The sequence below is a fragment of the Mustela erminea genome, chromosome X (assembly GCF_009829155.1).
Source record: "Mustela erminea isolate mMusErm1 chromosome X, mMusErm1.Pri, whole genome shotgun sequence".
NCBI lineage: Eukaryota > Metazoa > Chordata > Mammalia > Carnivora > Mustelidae > Mustela > Mustela erminea.
In genome coordinates, this window is record NC_045635.1 from 111,090,864 (window position 1) to 111,104,841 (window position 13,978).

General features: G+C 44.9%; 1 protein-coding gene across 2 annotated transcripts in view; it reads left to right on the top strand.

Moving 5' to 3' along the window:
- The first annotated feature begins 11,082 nt into the window (after positions 1 to 11,082).
- Positions 11,083 to 13,978, top strand: part of STK26 (serine/threonine kinase 26) — a 54,524-nt gene continuing 51,628 nt past the window's right edge. For both annotated transcript variants that reach the window (XR_004282480.1, XM_032330297.1), the window contains exons 1-2: positions 11,083 to 11,278; positions 11,386 to 11,536. Coding sequence is in view for 1 of the 2 variants with exons in the window: in XM_032330297.1 (XP_032186188.1) it covers positions 11,495 to 11,536 (42 nt within the window). In the remaining variant the exon portion in view is untranslated. The remainder of the gene's footprint in view (positions 11,279 to 11,385; positions 11,537 to 13,978) is intronic.

Consider the following 13,978-nt stretch of genomic DNA (forward strand, 5'->3'; position numbering starts at 1 on the left):
GGGTTGCTGAGCACCATGGAGGCTCTGGGGGAAGAGGCAAATGGACAGGGGAGCAGAAGTACCACTATCCATGGACCGTCAGTTCTGTAAAGCAGTTTATGTTCATCATCTCATTTAATCCTGTCCGCATTCGAAAGAAGGATTAATAACTCCCATTTTGCAGATGAAGAAAAGGAGGCTCAGACATCAAGTTCACAAAGTTAATAAGGTCTGTGCTCCAAAGCCCATGTTTATTTTTCCCCCAGTAAATTGTACTGCTTTTCAAAAAGTAGATGCCACTTACTCTGGTGTAGAGTAAATATTTCAAAGTAGGAAGAAAATGGTGGGACACCTAGGTGGCTCAGTCGGTTAAGCATCTGCCTTCGGCTCAGGTCATGATCCCTCCCAGCTTGGTAGATCCCATATCTGGCCCCTTGCTCAGCAGGGAGCTTGCTTCTCTCTCTGCCTGTGCCAGCAGCTCCTCCTGCTTGCCTGCGCGCACATGCTCTCTCTCTCTCTCTCTCAAAAATAAATAAAATTTTAAAAAAGAAAAGAAGAAAATGGTGTGAGTAAGTTATTCTATATTTCTCTTTTAGAAAGCCCTTACTCTTTATAAACAACATAAAACTGCTTTGTGAAGGAAGAAAAATGGGTTTTGAACAACAGTACCTATCAGTTAATTCCATTCGTTGTAGTGAAGCACACTTTTTTTTAAACCTCTCCTACTGGAGAGCACGGAAGGAAAAATTCATTCAAAATGTTATAGATCTTACCAAGTTTAGAACAAAAATTCCCATTAAAAATGCTGTGCCCAAATGATATCAACAATCAGAGTAAATGAAAAGAAATTCAAACTTGTAGACCTGTGATCTCGCCCACGATATATTCATCAGCCATGATTTTTTTTCAATATTCCACATAGAGAAAATGAAGCTCTCTACCCCCCATTTCTTATAATCAGTAGAAGCATAGTGGTTAAAAGCAGAAATTCTGATGTCATAGTCCCTTGGTTCAAATTCCAGCTCTACCCGTTAAGAACTATATGACCTTGGCCTGAAGAGTTGTCAGACTGAGCAAGTAAAAATGTGGGATGTCCAGTTAAATTTGAATTTTAGATAAATGATGTTTTTCAGTATAAGTACGTCTCATGCAGGATTATTCATTACTTATCTAAAATTCAAGTTTAGGGGGAGCCTGGGTGGCTCAGTTGGTCGGGCATCTGCCTTGGGCTCAGGTCATGATCCCAGGATCGAGGGATCAAGCCCCGCACTGGGCTCCCTGCTCAGCAGGGAGCCTGCTTCTCCCTCTCCCTCTGCGGCTCCCCCTACTTGTTCTCCCTCTTCAATAAATAAATAAAATCTTTTAAATAAAATAAAATAAAATTCAAGTTTGACTGGGCAACCTGTATTTTATCTGGCATTCCTACCTTGGATGAGTTACTTCATCTCTCTGTGCCTCAGTTTTGTCACTATAAAATGGGAATGATGTTACAATCGTAGTAACAAGCCCATGGCGTTGTGAGAATGACATGGAAATACATGTAAATTGGAACCATGCCTGACACAGAGCAAGCACAACATGAATGATAGCTCTTATAATTACCTAATTTTCTAGGTAATACAAGTTGTATCACTAGGTAATACAAGTCTTAATACAAGTTGGGCTTGGGCTCCTGCTTTAAAAAGGACAATGAAAGAATAACTTTATATCTCATTTACTAGGTGCAGAACCAGAGTGGAAGAGCAACACTGAAGTGTATTGTTATGCATACTCACATCGAATACCTTACTTTTTTACTGGGAAACCTATTCAATAACTCAGCATTTTACAACCAAGACACCGTTTCTTCTGTTATTGTTCATATAAATGACCTTTCCAAACAGCAATATAACCTTTTTATGCTTTGAGAGTCTGGAAAAAAATAAGAAAGTATCTTTTTTTTTAGTATATATTTCATGAATTAAATCCATCCTTCACAACATACTAAGCACCCAGTTCTCTGTATTTGCATAGCAGGAATCTGTATATTGTCAGATGCGAAAGTAACATTAAAATTTAAGAGCTGGTATGTTTCAGTTTCTTGTAACACCTGAGAAAAACCCAAACACATAATAAAATGCATTGTACAAAACATTTAGAACACAATCTATTTGTATCTGCTTTCATGATTTCAGATTGTAAATGTCTACCCCTATTTTCCCAATTTATATGAAAAGCATGATTTATCTATGTTAATTTCAAGTTGGCATTTAGCCACTTGAATGCTTACCTTCACATATGGTAAACTACAGGGATGTGTGAAGTTTCACAAAAGGTCAATAGCACAGAAAGAATGGAAGAACCAGAATAGTATGAATGATTCTGAAAAATTGGAGGAATATTAACTAAAGTTGCTGTGCACTTTCACAGCAGGCAGCTAACATGGCTTTGCCAGTAATCTGCGCTTTAGATTGCAATAAATTCTTCCTGTTTTTCTTTCCACTGTAGAAGACACTAACTTGGCTTCATGAAACGAGGCATGCATGTCATCTCCCACCTCATTTTCTTTAGAGTGTAGGAGGAGAAATCGAATACAGACTGCTCTGGTGCACAATAATCTGTTTTACAGTTGCATGCAAGAAAACTGTCCCAGAAAACCTGGGATCATGCATTCAAAGGGCTATCTATGTATGCAGGGACGCAGCAGAAATATTTAGTAGCATAATCTTATAGAGATGAGATTAATCATCACTGCTTTGAAGAAAATGGTATGCTTTCAGCAGACAGATCTGATGTCAGTTGGCACAGGCAGCATCTCACTGGACCAAAACATGGGACAATTATTCCAGAAGTGACTCTCGAAATAGGAAGTGAATGATTCCAACTTGGCTTCTATTTTTTATGTCCCTTATTGACAACTTGCCATCAGGTTACAAAGGATTCTTCTCTGCAATTCTCAATCTATATTTGCAATCTGACCTCTTGATATTTTTAACCAGCTTCTGGACATCCACGCTTGGATATCACACAGGCACTTCGAACTCAGCGCACCCAAACGGAACTCCTTATCTCTTCCCCAAACCTGGTCCTCCTCCCGTATTCCCTGGCTCAGCTCCAGGAATCAACATTTACCCACTTCCCTAAGCTAGATGTCTCTGGCATTTTATTTATTTATTTATTTTTTAAACCTCTCCCTCTGGTCCTGGCCACTTGCAATCAATTGAATGCTGTTGATTCCACCCCCAAATTGTTTCTGGAATCTATCCCCTGCTCTTCATCCTCATAGCCATAAATATAACTCAGTCCTTCCTCTGTACTATTACAATGGCCTCCTAATGGCCTCTTAATAGGTCCCTCTGCTTCCAGTCTCTCCTTTATGTACTAACCAGAGGGGTGTATCGAATCTATCGAATCTATCCTTTATGTACTAACCAGAGGGGCGTTTTGTTTTTGCTTTTTGAACATTCAAATCTGGAGCAAATTCCTCTCTTCCTTGAAACCACTCCGTACCCCTAGGAGCTTACAGGATCAAGTCCAAAGTCTTTAGCATGGGCACACAAGGCTCACTGTCTGCCCCTCACTTCCCCTTCCAACCTCATTACTAGGATGCTTCATGAACTCTGTATTTTTGCCTGTGAAACCAAACTACCAGCTAGTCCTCAAAGAAAGCTTGTCACTTCTCTAAGCTAGTGATTCATAACCAAGAGGACACATCATGATCACCCAAGGAATTTTCTTTTAAGATTTATTTATTTATTTTGCAGGGAGGGGCAGAGGGAGAGAACCTTTCAAGCAGAATTGTCGTGGGGCTCCATCCCACAACCCATGAGATCATGACCTGAACTGAAACCAAGAGTTATACACTCAACTTACTGAACCACTCAGGAGCCCCAACCCCTGCTCTTTTTGTGTGTTTTGTTTTGTTTTGAAATAAAATACACAAGCCCTTTCTCCACCTCAGATCTACAAAACCACAATCTCTACAAATGGAGCGGAATATGTAGATTTTAACTAGATCATCAGGTGATGATGCCCGACTTAGGCATTTGTTTGTGCTATGCTTTCTATCTGGAATGTTTTCTCTACTCCCTCTCCCCAAGGCTTGTCCTGGCCATTTTTCAAGGCTTAGTTCAAATGTCACCTTTTTTGTGACGCCTTCCAGGATCTATACAGGTCAAATGTACTTCTCTCTGGTGCCTACTGCCTTAACATTAAAATGTAGTGTTATTATAATCATGTATCACTTTGAGTGCTCCTTGTTTTTTATGGTGTTCTCCTGCAGGAAGGCAAACTCCTTGCATTTCTTTGTATTCTCAGCACTTAGCACAGTTCCTAGCTCTGTGCTCAAGAGATATGTGAGGAAGAGAAGAACAGGGAGAAAGAAAAGGAAAAAGGGAAGGGTGGTGTGGCCTCGGCTGGCTCTGGAGCCCTAGTGCAAACATAAAAAGACATCCGGTCTTCTATTTCTCAGCAAAAACCCCATTACAGTCTACAGTTGGACCCTGTGGTGGGCCTCATGGGATAACACACTGACTTTTTACTAATCTTCAACTTTCAATTCGGCACAGGAAAGAAACAATGAGTAGGGTGGAAGCTTTGCTTGTCTACAGTGTTGAGTTTCTGCCCCCAGAATCTTCTGGTAGTCCCTGATAATAGTCCTGCAAGGGCTGCCTGTTACTCCCCGGCTCTGTTCATGTCCTCTTGAGAACAGCAGTAACAAAACTATGGGAACTTTTACCACAGGGTGACAGAACCTCACCGAGCAAGTTGAAGGGTGGTAATTTTACACAACTGCCTTTCTTAGAGGTTCTGGCGACAACTTCCTTTTCCTCAGTGAGAGCTGATGGCATAGTCACTTCCTATTTGGTCTCAACTGCCAGTTTTTTTTTCCTGTTTTTAACTGCCACCTTTGACTAGAACTGTTTTCTTGAGGAGCCTCCAAATTCAAGAACAAGGGGTCAATTCAATCCATCTTAAGAAGGTAACTTCAGAGGGGAAAGTATCACGCCGATTGGGTGTTCGGCGTCGTTTCATGGTAACACATGAAGGGTTCTCCTGTGGCTAAAACCGGCATCTGAAGTGCACAGAGAAGTTACCTGACTCCATTACAAAGAGCCCAGTCTCCCCAAGACTCTCTCCTAAGAAACTCCCCAGTCTTCATGTTCCCCATGGCACCACAAAACTCTCATTATGGGATGACTGGTGCGGCAAGCAGTGTCTCTGTCACCCCTAAGGAGGCTGGGAGTGAAGGCATGCTGGGTTCCAAGGGCCTTTGCCTTAGGTCCAAGGCCCAGAAAGATCCAGATGCTGGAATTGTGTGAGAATTCCAGCATCCGGCACAACTGGAACCAGGAGGAAACCTCTTCTCATTCCATCTTTTGACTCCTACCTCGACATGGGAATGACACTGTCTGGGCTGCACTTACCCCTCGGCTCTCTAACTCATCAGTGAGGGCAAGAGGTAACGAGCTCAATTCTTTCGGTGCCTAAATGCAAATATTTCGAAGTGAGTGCGCGTACATGTAAAGAGATATTACAAGCAGGAAACCACTGAAGCAGCATCTGCCTCCACCCACCTCCTCTGTGGCTCTATTCCCCGCAGTAGCATCAGGAAGTAAAGTTAGCAAGACAATTCGGCTGGGCTGGGTCCTAGACACGAGTGTTTGTTATAAGTGATACTGTGGTAGAGTCCCGTGCAAGCCCCCAAAGGCTTCACGCTCCTTGACCGAGAACTGATTCTCTAGGCTTTTCTCCAGATACTTTGCTGGAACAACAGCGAGGCTGCAACATCTACAAGAACTGTTAACGTCATGGTTTCCAATCTGATGACCGCAGACAGTAAAGAGGAGCCTGGAGGCATCACATATGTTTTTACGTATTTTAAAAAAAGGACCCTTGACCATCGTCCTTCCAAATATCAGTACAGAGTTTAGCAGCCTGAATCCAAATCTTCCTACCCCTGGACGGTGAGCTTCTGGAATTACCAAAATAATTCCCTCCCATTCCCAATATTTGGATAATTGAAAGAAATTCAGATAACTGAACCGCTCGTCCCTGTGCTTCATACATTGACACATATCATACATTTCGATGTAGTTCTTAAGTAAGGCTCAAATTGTTAGAAGTCCCAAATGTGAAACCCTACCTCTAAATTTTGTCAAGTGGAGTAAGAGGTCAAATTTACCTCAACAAAGTCAAAGGTTCCTAGGTAATGCCTAGTGCACTACAATCTGCTCCATGATTAAATAGTTTTTTTAAATACGTGGTTACCACTTTGTTATTTTTTTAAGATTTTATTTATTTATGTATTTATTTGACAGAGATCACAAGTAAGCAGAGAGGCAAGCAGAGAGAGAGGGGGAAGCAGGCTCCCTGTTGTGCAGAAAGCCTGATGTGGGGCCTGATCCCAGGACCCCTGAGATCATGATCTGGGCCGAAGGCAGAGGCTTACCCCTCTGAGCCACCCCAGCGCCCCCATGATTAAATATTTGTAAGTCAATCATTAAATTTTTCTTAAAGTTATTCTCTGTTCAATATTACTTTTTACCAGGTAGTACTCACTCTTTGGGGGAAGATGATCTATGGTTTCATACAAAGGTAACATAAAAATAACTGCTTTGTTTCCAGTACTGTCCCTTGATGGGGCCCAATATCTTTTGGAGTGTATTTTTGTTGGTGATAGCTTTTCGGGCTGTTTTTTGGGCTTTTGTTTTTGTTTTCTGCCCCAGCCACCACACTGAACTGAAATGCTCAGGGAACAGTATTTCCCAAGTCTGTTTCTTGGTTAGTAATCCTTAATGCAAAGAGTAAAGAGCGTGGTTTCTCAAAGCTTGGCACCACTGACATTTTGGGCTGGGCAGTCTCTTGTTGTGAGGGCTGTCTTGCCCACCGGAGTATGGGTAGCAGCATCCCTGGCCCTTACCCACTCCCGATGGCATCCTTTCTTCCCCATTGGTGACAACCAAAACATCTCCAACAGGCAAAACTGCCCCTGGTTGAGAACCAGAGCCCTAATACATCATTACCTCACTACGGCCTACATCAAAGTTTGTCTGGCCATTTCTATCTCCCTACACTGTAGCCATGAACCAATTCACTCAGTAAATATTTAAAAACATGGGTAAAGTTAAATATTTAGTATTGAGGGTATGACACATGTCAGGAAATTGAAACCACAGATTGTAAATTTAAATTATTAAGCTTTGGTGGGCTCAAAGACAATGTCTAACTTCACTGACTTTGCTTAATCTGTATATGAGCTTACTTGACTTACACAGTTATTAAGTATTCATAGCCACTCAGGTCCCGACCGACAAGCAGGTAGCAAATCCACTCCGAGGTACAATCTTGCATTCTATGAGGCTACCAAAGAGCATACGATGTGGTGTTTCCCCTCAAGGAACTTCTTCCATCAAGTTGTGGGAATACATGGTAACATATCATTCGACTCTGGGCTGACATTTTGAAGTAAAGTATTCAAGTGTCCTTTTTGGTTGGGGGGTAACAAAATCACACATGAATTTCTTGTCATTTTATTTAAATTAAGAAATATAGAGCACCTGGGTGGCTCAGTTGGTTGAGTAACTGCCTTCAGCTCAGAACATGATCCTGGAGTGCCAGGATTGAGACCTGCATTGGGCTCCCTGCTCAGCAAGGGGTCTGCTTCTTCCTCTGACCTTCCCCGCCTCGTGCTCTCTATCTTATTCTCTCACTCTCTCTCTCAAATAAATAAAATCTTTAAATTAAGAAAAATATATGTATATATGAAAAAGCATAACCAAACCACAAGGAACTCCATGTCACAACTCAAATGATCACGATCAAGTATAATTACGACAACAGATAATTTCTTTAATAGCAGTGGACCTAAATAAGGGTCAGAAAGTTTACTAAGATTTCAAATGCAGTGTTTTTAAGGAAATGTCTCATAGTTCAGGTCTCAAAATTTAGCATTCGGTCTTCCACAGTCTGGCTCAGAAGGACGTCAGGGAAAGTCACTTCTCAGATAGGTGTAAATTCACTTATTTATTAAAATTACACAACTCACTCTTAGGCACTTGGGAAATTAAAGTAACTGGAAAGAATTTAGGACACAAAAAATTAACAGTGTAACATATAGTAAAGTGAACAATTTAAAGATTCAACAAGAGCAGTGACCAGGAGGTTAGCCAAGAATCAATTAAAAATACAGTGGACCCATTACTAGCCTAGCACTATACTAACCTCAGTGAACAATTCAAAGGAATCATTCATTCATTCATCATTCATTCATTCAACAAATATCTCCTGAGGGCTTATTATGTGCCACACACTCTTCTAGGCTCTGAGGATACAGCACAGAACAATCCAGACAAAAATATTGCCTTCAGAAAGCTGACGTTCTACCTGAAAAATTTCTAGGTAAGAGAAGCTGGATCTCTGGCCTCAGGGAGTTAATCATCTTGTTGGGCAGACCAAACAAATGAAATCCATGAAATAAGAAGAAAGAACTACAATGTTGAGCACTACTTCCACCAATATGCAAGAGGAGGAGTATCGAAGGAGGATCTGGAACAATGAGGAAGGTTCTGTGGGGTTGGGACTTGAGATTTAGACCGTTGCTACTCAAAGAACCACCTGAGAATCACCCGCACTGGCACCACTTGGGAAACAGTTAGCAATGCAGAATCTTGGGCCCATCCCAGACATGCTAAATCAAACTCTGCACTTTAAAAAGAATCCTAGGGAACTTATTTTTTTTTCTTTAGGATTTTATTTATTTAGGGGCACCTGGGTGGCTCAGTGGGTTAAAGCCTCTGCCTTTGGCTCAGGTCATGATCCCAGGGTCCTGGGATGGAGCCCCACATTCGGCTCTCTGCTCAGCAGGGAGCTCACCTCCTCCTCTCTCTCTCTCTCTCTCTCTCTCTGCCTGCCTCTCTGCCTACTTGTGATCTCTATCTGTCTCAAATAAATAAATAAAATCTTTTTTAAAAGATTTTAAATCTTTTAAAGATCTTAAAAGATTTTAAATCTTTTAAAAAAGATTTTATTTATTTGAGACAGAGAGAGAGAGCATAAGCTGGGGGGGAGGCAGAGGGAGAGGGAGAAGCAGACTCTGCTGAGCAGGGAGCAGGATGCAGGGGCTCAATCCCAGGACCGTGGGATCATGACCTAAGCCCAAGGCAGATGCCTAGTGACTGAGCCACTCAGGTGCCCCCAAAGGCAGATGCTTAACCAACTGAGCCACCCAGGTGCCCCGAGAATTCTAGGGAACCTATAAGGACATTAAAGTTTAGGTGGCACTACAGATTTCTGGCCAGGCTAGCATTGTTAAGTGTGAGCTGGGCTGGTGGAAAATGGCGAGTGGATTGGGGCCTATCATAAGGTTAGAAGTTGTGAGGGCCTGGACAGGGGCAACTAGGAGTAAGGACAATGCAATTATATCCTTTATCATCTGAATGGATAATGAAATGTGATGGCTCTACATGCAATGGAATATTATTCAACCTTGAAAAGGAAGGAAATCCTGCCATTTGTGACAATATGGATGGACTTCGAGGGCATTTATGCTAAGGGGAAGAAGTCAGAGAGAGAGAGAGCGTGTGCCTAAATACTGAATGATCTAAAAAAATACCAGACTTACAGAGAGAAGACTGGTGGTTGGCAGGGGCGGGTGAGAGGGGACATAAGTGAAGGTGGTCAAAGGGTACAAACTTCCAGTTAGAAGATGAGTACGTTCTTGGGATGTCATGTACAGCATGGTGGCTATAGTTTACAACAATATTGTATCCTTGACAGTTGCTAAGAAAGTAAATCTTAAAAGTTAGAGGGACTTGTGTTTGGATTCTCAGCTCTACCACTTCTTAACTGTGTGATATTTGGATCAAATTATTTAACCCCACCGAGGCCTTTTCATCACCTGTAAAATGGTGGGGGAGGCAGTATGACATCAGAGGGCCCTTGTAACGATTCAATCCGGTAATGCATATCTAGCACTAGCCCAGCAGTCCGGGCACAAAGAAAATGACACCCATTAATAATAATTATATTGATAACAATAAGATGCTATCTTTTGAGAAAGATTCAAAAGCACCAAAACCACCACCACAACAAAACAAAAGAAACTTTTTAGCGAGTGTCTACTAGAGCCCCAACACTGTGTTGGGTATAGACTTATAACAACCTGCAATGTAAGGAACTTCACCCTTGTCTTAAATTGGCACTTGGACATGACATTTTTAAATTTAATTAACCCCCGTTGGTCCGCAAAGGTGCCTTCGTGATGAGATTTCTGTAATTGTTACTATTATCATTGTTACTGTTACTATCATTAGGGTAGTCTCAAAAGGACTCCTCTCCCTGCTGGAGTGGAACTTAAGAGCGAGCAGAGGCAAGGAATTGCTGAAACCACGGCGGCGTGTGTGTCGAGTTCAGTAAGGCATACTGCTAATGATCCAGTCTCGTCTTCCATGCCTCTACCATCCTCATTAATTTTCTGTTGATGTACTATCTGTTTTCCAATTTCCCTCTCTCTCTCTCTCTCTCTCTCTCTTCCACGTGCAAACTTGGGAAGAGAAGCCCCAGTCTGGCCGCCTTCCACGAACTGACAGCCCAAGAGGCAGGGGTAGCCTCAGGTTCAAGTCACCTGAAGCATGTCTGGGGGCGGGGAATCCAGAACGCGAGCGAGCGGCTAAGAATCCGTCCAGAGGCGCCGCTCCCCCCCCCCCCCGGAGGGGTGGGGGGGCAGGGACCCGACTGCGGGGATGAGTCGGGGTCGACCGACTCGGTGGTTTTCCGTGCCTCCACCCTCGACTAGATCGGGGAACCCAGAGGGACTTCCAACACTCCCCAACTTTCAACTCAAGTCGTCTCCGAAGCGGCGTGTGCCCCAGCTTCGAACGCCTGCCTGCAACGTGGCCGCGTCTGGGACGCCCTCCTACCCCCAGGGTCACCCAGCCTCCTCCATTCCCTTCCCAGGCCGAGCCGGGTGCCGGGTGCCCCAGCCCCCGGCTTCTCCTCTCCGTGTGCGCGGGGGGAGCCCGCCCCTCCGCGGGCAAGCCCAGCCACAGCCCTGCACCGCGAGCAGCCCCGGCGCTCCTGACACCGCCCGGCGGCAGGGCGGGGGCAGGGCCAACGGCGGAACCGCCCCCAACCGCCTCCCGGCCCGGCGGGCGGGCGGCTTGCTGGGGCTCCTCCACCTCCTCTTCCTAAAGCGGCGAGGCGCAGACGGGCGGCATCACTCGAGCCCAGGTCCCGGCCACCGCCACACGCTGTGCCCCGCGTTCGGGAGGAGGAGCGGCGGCGGAGGCGGCGGCAACAGCGGCGGGCGGGCGCCAGAAAGGTAAACTGAGTCCCGGGCAGCCGCGCCGCCAACCGCCCACCCCCCCACCCCCAGGCCGGGGCTGCGCGCCACCAGCCCCGTCACCCCACTTCTGTGTGTCCTTCCAGGCCCTGGTCGAAAAGCCTGGGAGGGCCGCCGAGCTACCCCCGGAGGAGGAGCCAGTCCGAGCCCCAGGCGCCGCCGCCGCAGGAGCAGTGCGGAGCAGCCTTCGCCTTCATGGCCCACTCACCGGTGGCTGTCCAAGTTCCCGGGATGCAGGTGAGGAAGCCCAGGCCGCCGCTGCCGACCACGTGACTGCTCCGGAGCCCCGAGCGCGGTCCCCGGCCACCGGAGGCGGCCCCGGGACTCCCCTGAAGGCAGGGCCGAGCGCAGGGGCCAGGTGACCCTGGAGTAGGGCTCGAAGCGTTTCCCGGCGTTTCGGCTAGCTGGTGCACTGCGCGGGGGTGCACTGCGCGGGGAGGGCGGGGAGGGACCCGGCGCGCGGCGAGGTGCGGGGGGAGGGGGCGGGGGAGCATAAAAATAGGCCAGATCCAGACACCTGCGTCTGCAGAGCTCGGTCCGCCTGGGGAGTGGAGGTGGGAGGTCTTAACCTGGGAGAGATGGAGGTGTCTCGGAATTTGTGGGGTAAAATGCAAGTCGTGCCCCCCCTCCCCGCACACACACAAGTTGGGGCGGAGCAAGACAAGGGGGTGTCGGTGGCGGCGGCATTGAATTGGGCTCTTCCTGTGTTCGTAGAGTGAAGAGCGAGGTGGCTTCTTTTCCCCTTTTGCTGTTGCTTCTTAAGGGCGAAGTTCTGTCTCGCTCCCCCCACCTGGCCCAGCCCATAGTGTGGCGTGAGAAATGCAGGGTCCTGTGTCAGAGTGGCCAAGGTGATGACTCCCCAGACACCCCCCCCCCTCGGCCTTTCCCACAAGAGACTGTTGCATGTGGTTAAAGGAAGCTTTTTGTCCTGGACAAGGGACTAATGATTGGGACCCACCTCCTTACTCCAGATTTACCCAGACCCCTCCCCCCGTTATATTTTTATTTTTGTTCAAGAAGAAATAAGCGATGTGTCCCTACACTTTTTACGCGGTTAGGTTTTTAAGTTGGTGCATTTCAAGCCATCTACTAAATGTTACTCAGATCTACTAACTTTTTTAAGAATTCACTTTTTTTTCCTTTGCTAAATAGTCTAAACAACCCATTTGTGAACAGATCAGAGACTAGAAACCCTAAAGCCTCAGTCCCTCATTATCTTCTAAAAATGTGAAAGCAGACTTTCAAGTTCAGAAAACACATTTAGAGTAGTAAATAGGCACCTTATGTTTCTAGTAAAAATAAAGCGCTGTGGATTGGGGACTCAGTTTACTAATCGATGCATGGAATTCATCCTTTTTTTTTTTTAGCAACAGGTCATATTTTATGCATGGTCACAAAAAAGTAATTTTAAAAATACTTCATCACAAAAGGACCATTTGTGTGGGACATACATCAATTCTAGGACTCCCGTGTGTACTAAGCACCAGGCCTTTTAGCTGAGTATAGAGCATGTCTGTGTTGAGTCCCAGGAAGTCGGTGTGTATTTAATAAAAAGAGAGAGAGGGAGGGAGGAAGAAAAAGGGAAATGAGAAATATTGGGGCTTTTTAAAAGGTTAATCCATTCAGGCTTTACAGAATGCTTCAAACTTTTTTCTGAGGCCACCCCCCTCCCCGCCTTGCTCGGTCCCCTATCCACCCTGCCCCACACCCCATTCATTCAGTCTGCCTTTGGTTGTAGCCAGAGATTAGTCGTTTGCAATACTAACTCCCAGTTTTGCCCCGTCTGATGTGGAAGAAGTGCGAAAAACTTCTCACCCTGCTCTGCTTTCTTTTATGTGGAGAGTAGAACGGTACAGATGGAAAGTTTGTCTCTGGGGGTCTCCATGCTTGTCTCCATTGTGTGCGCCTGCGTCAGCACAGAGAGTGCCTCGCGTTCATCAAGTTTGCGATTCTGGGGAACTCTGTGTGCTAAGGAGAAAATGGTTTCTGGTCCTTACTTGATTTGTGTTTATTTGATTTATATGGTTTAGGACCTACGTGCTGTTCAGTATTTCTTAATGTTCCTGCTTTGTTTAGTTATCGGAGTTCCCTATCTCTTGAACTTTAAAATCTTAATTAAGGTAGTTTAGAATGTGAATCACATCTTTTAATTTCCAAGTTCTGCTGTTCACTGTACGCCTTCTCAAGGTTGTGGTTACTTTGTCCCACATTATTTGGGGAGGGCATCATCTCCATATTAGCAAAGAAGAGAGGGATATTTGTCACTTTCTCCATTGTAATGAAATGGTAAATTATTAGCTGCTTATTTCTACTTTATTTGTAGATGTAGTCCTTAAGCATTTGAGCAACACAAAAGTTTTCCACTGTTAAAATTGTACGGTACCCTAAAAATAAATTTGATGGCCTTCAGTGTGACTCTTGAGCCTAGACTACTTTGACTATTCTTTTGTTCCCAAATACTGCAGATGATATGCAGAAATATATCATGAGCTTGTAAAATTCTCCTGGACTTTTGTTCAAGACTTAGGAGCAACTTTTAAACTCTTAGAGTAGTAAGAAAACTTGAGTAAGCCATGTGTTCTTGAAATTAATGTCTAGTATTTCCACAAGTCAGGGTGAAGTGGTTGACCGGCCTATAACTTTTTAACAGTTTATTTTAGAGAATTATGAAGATTGATG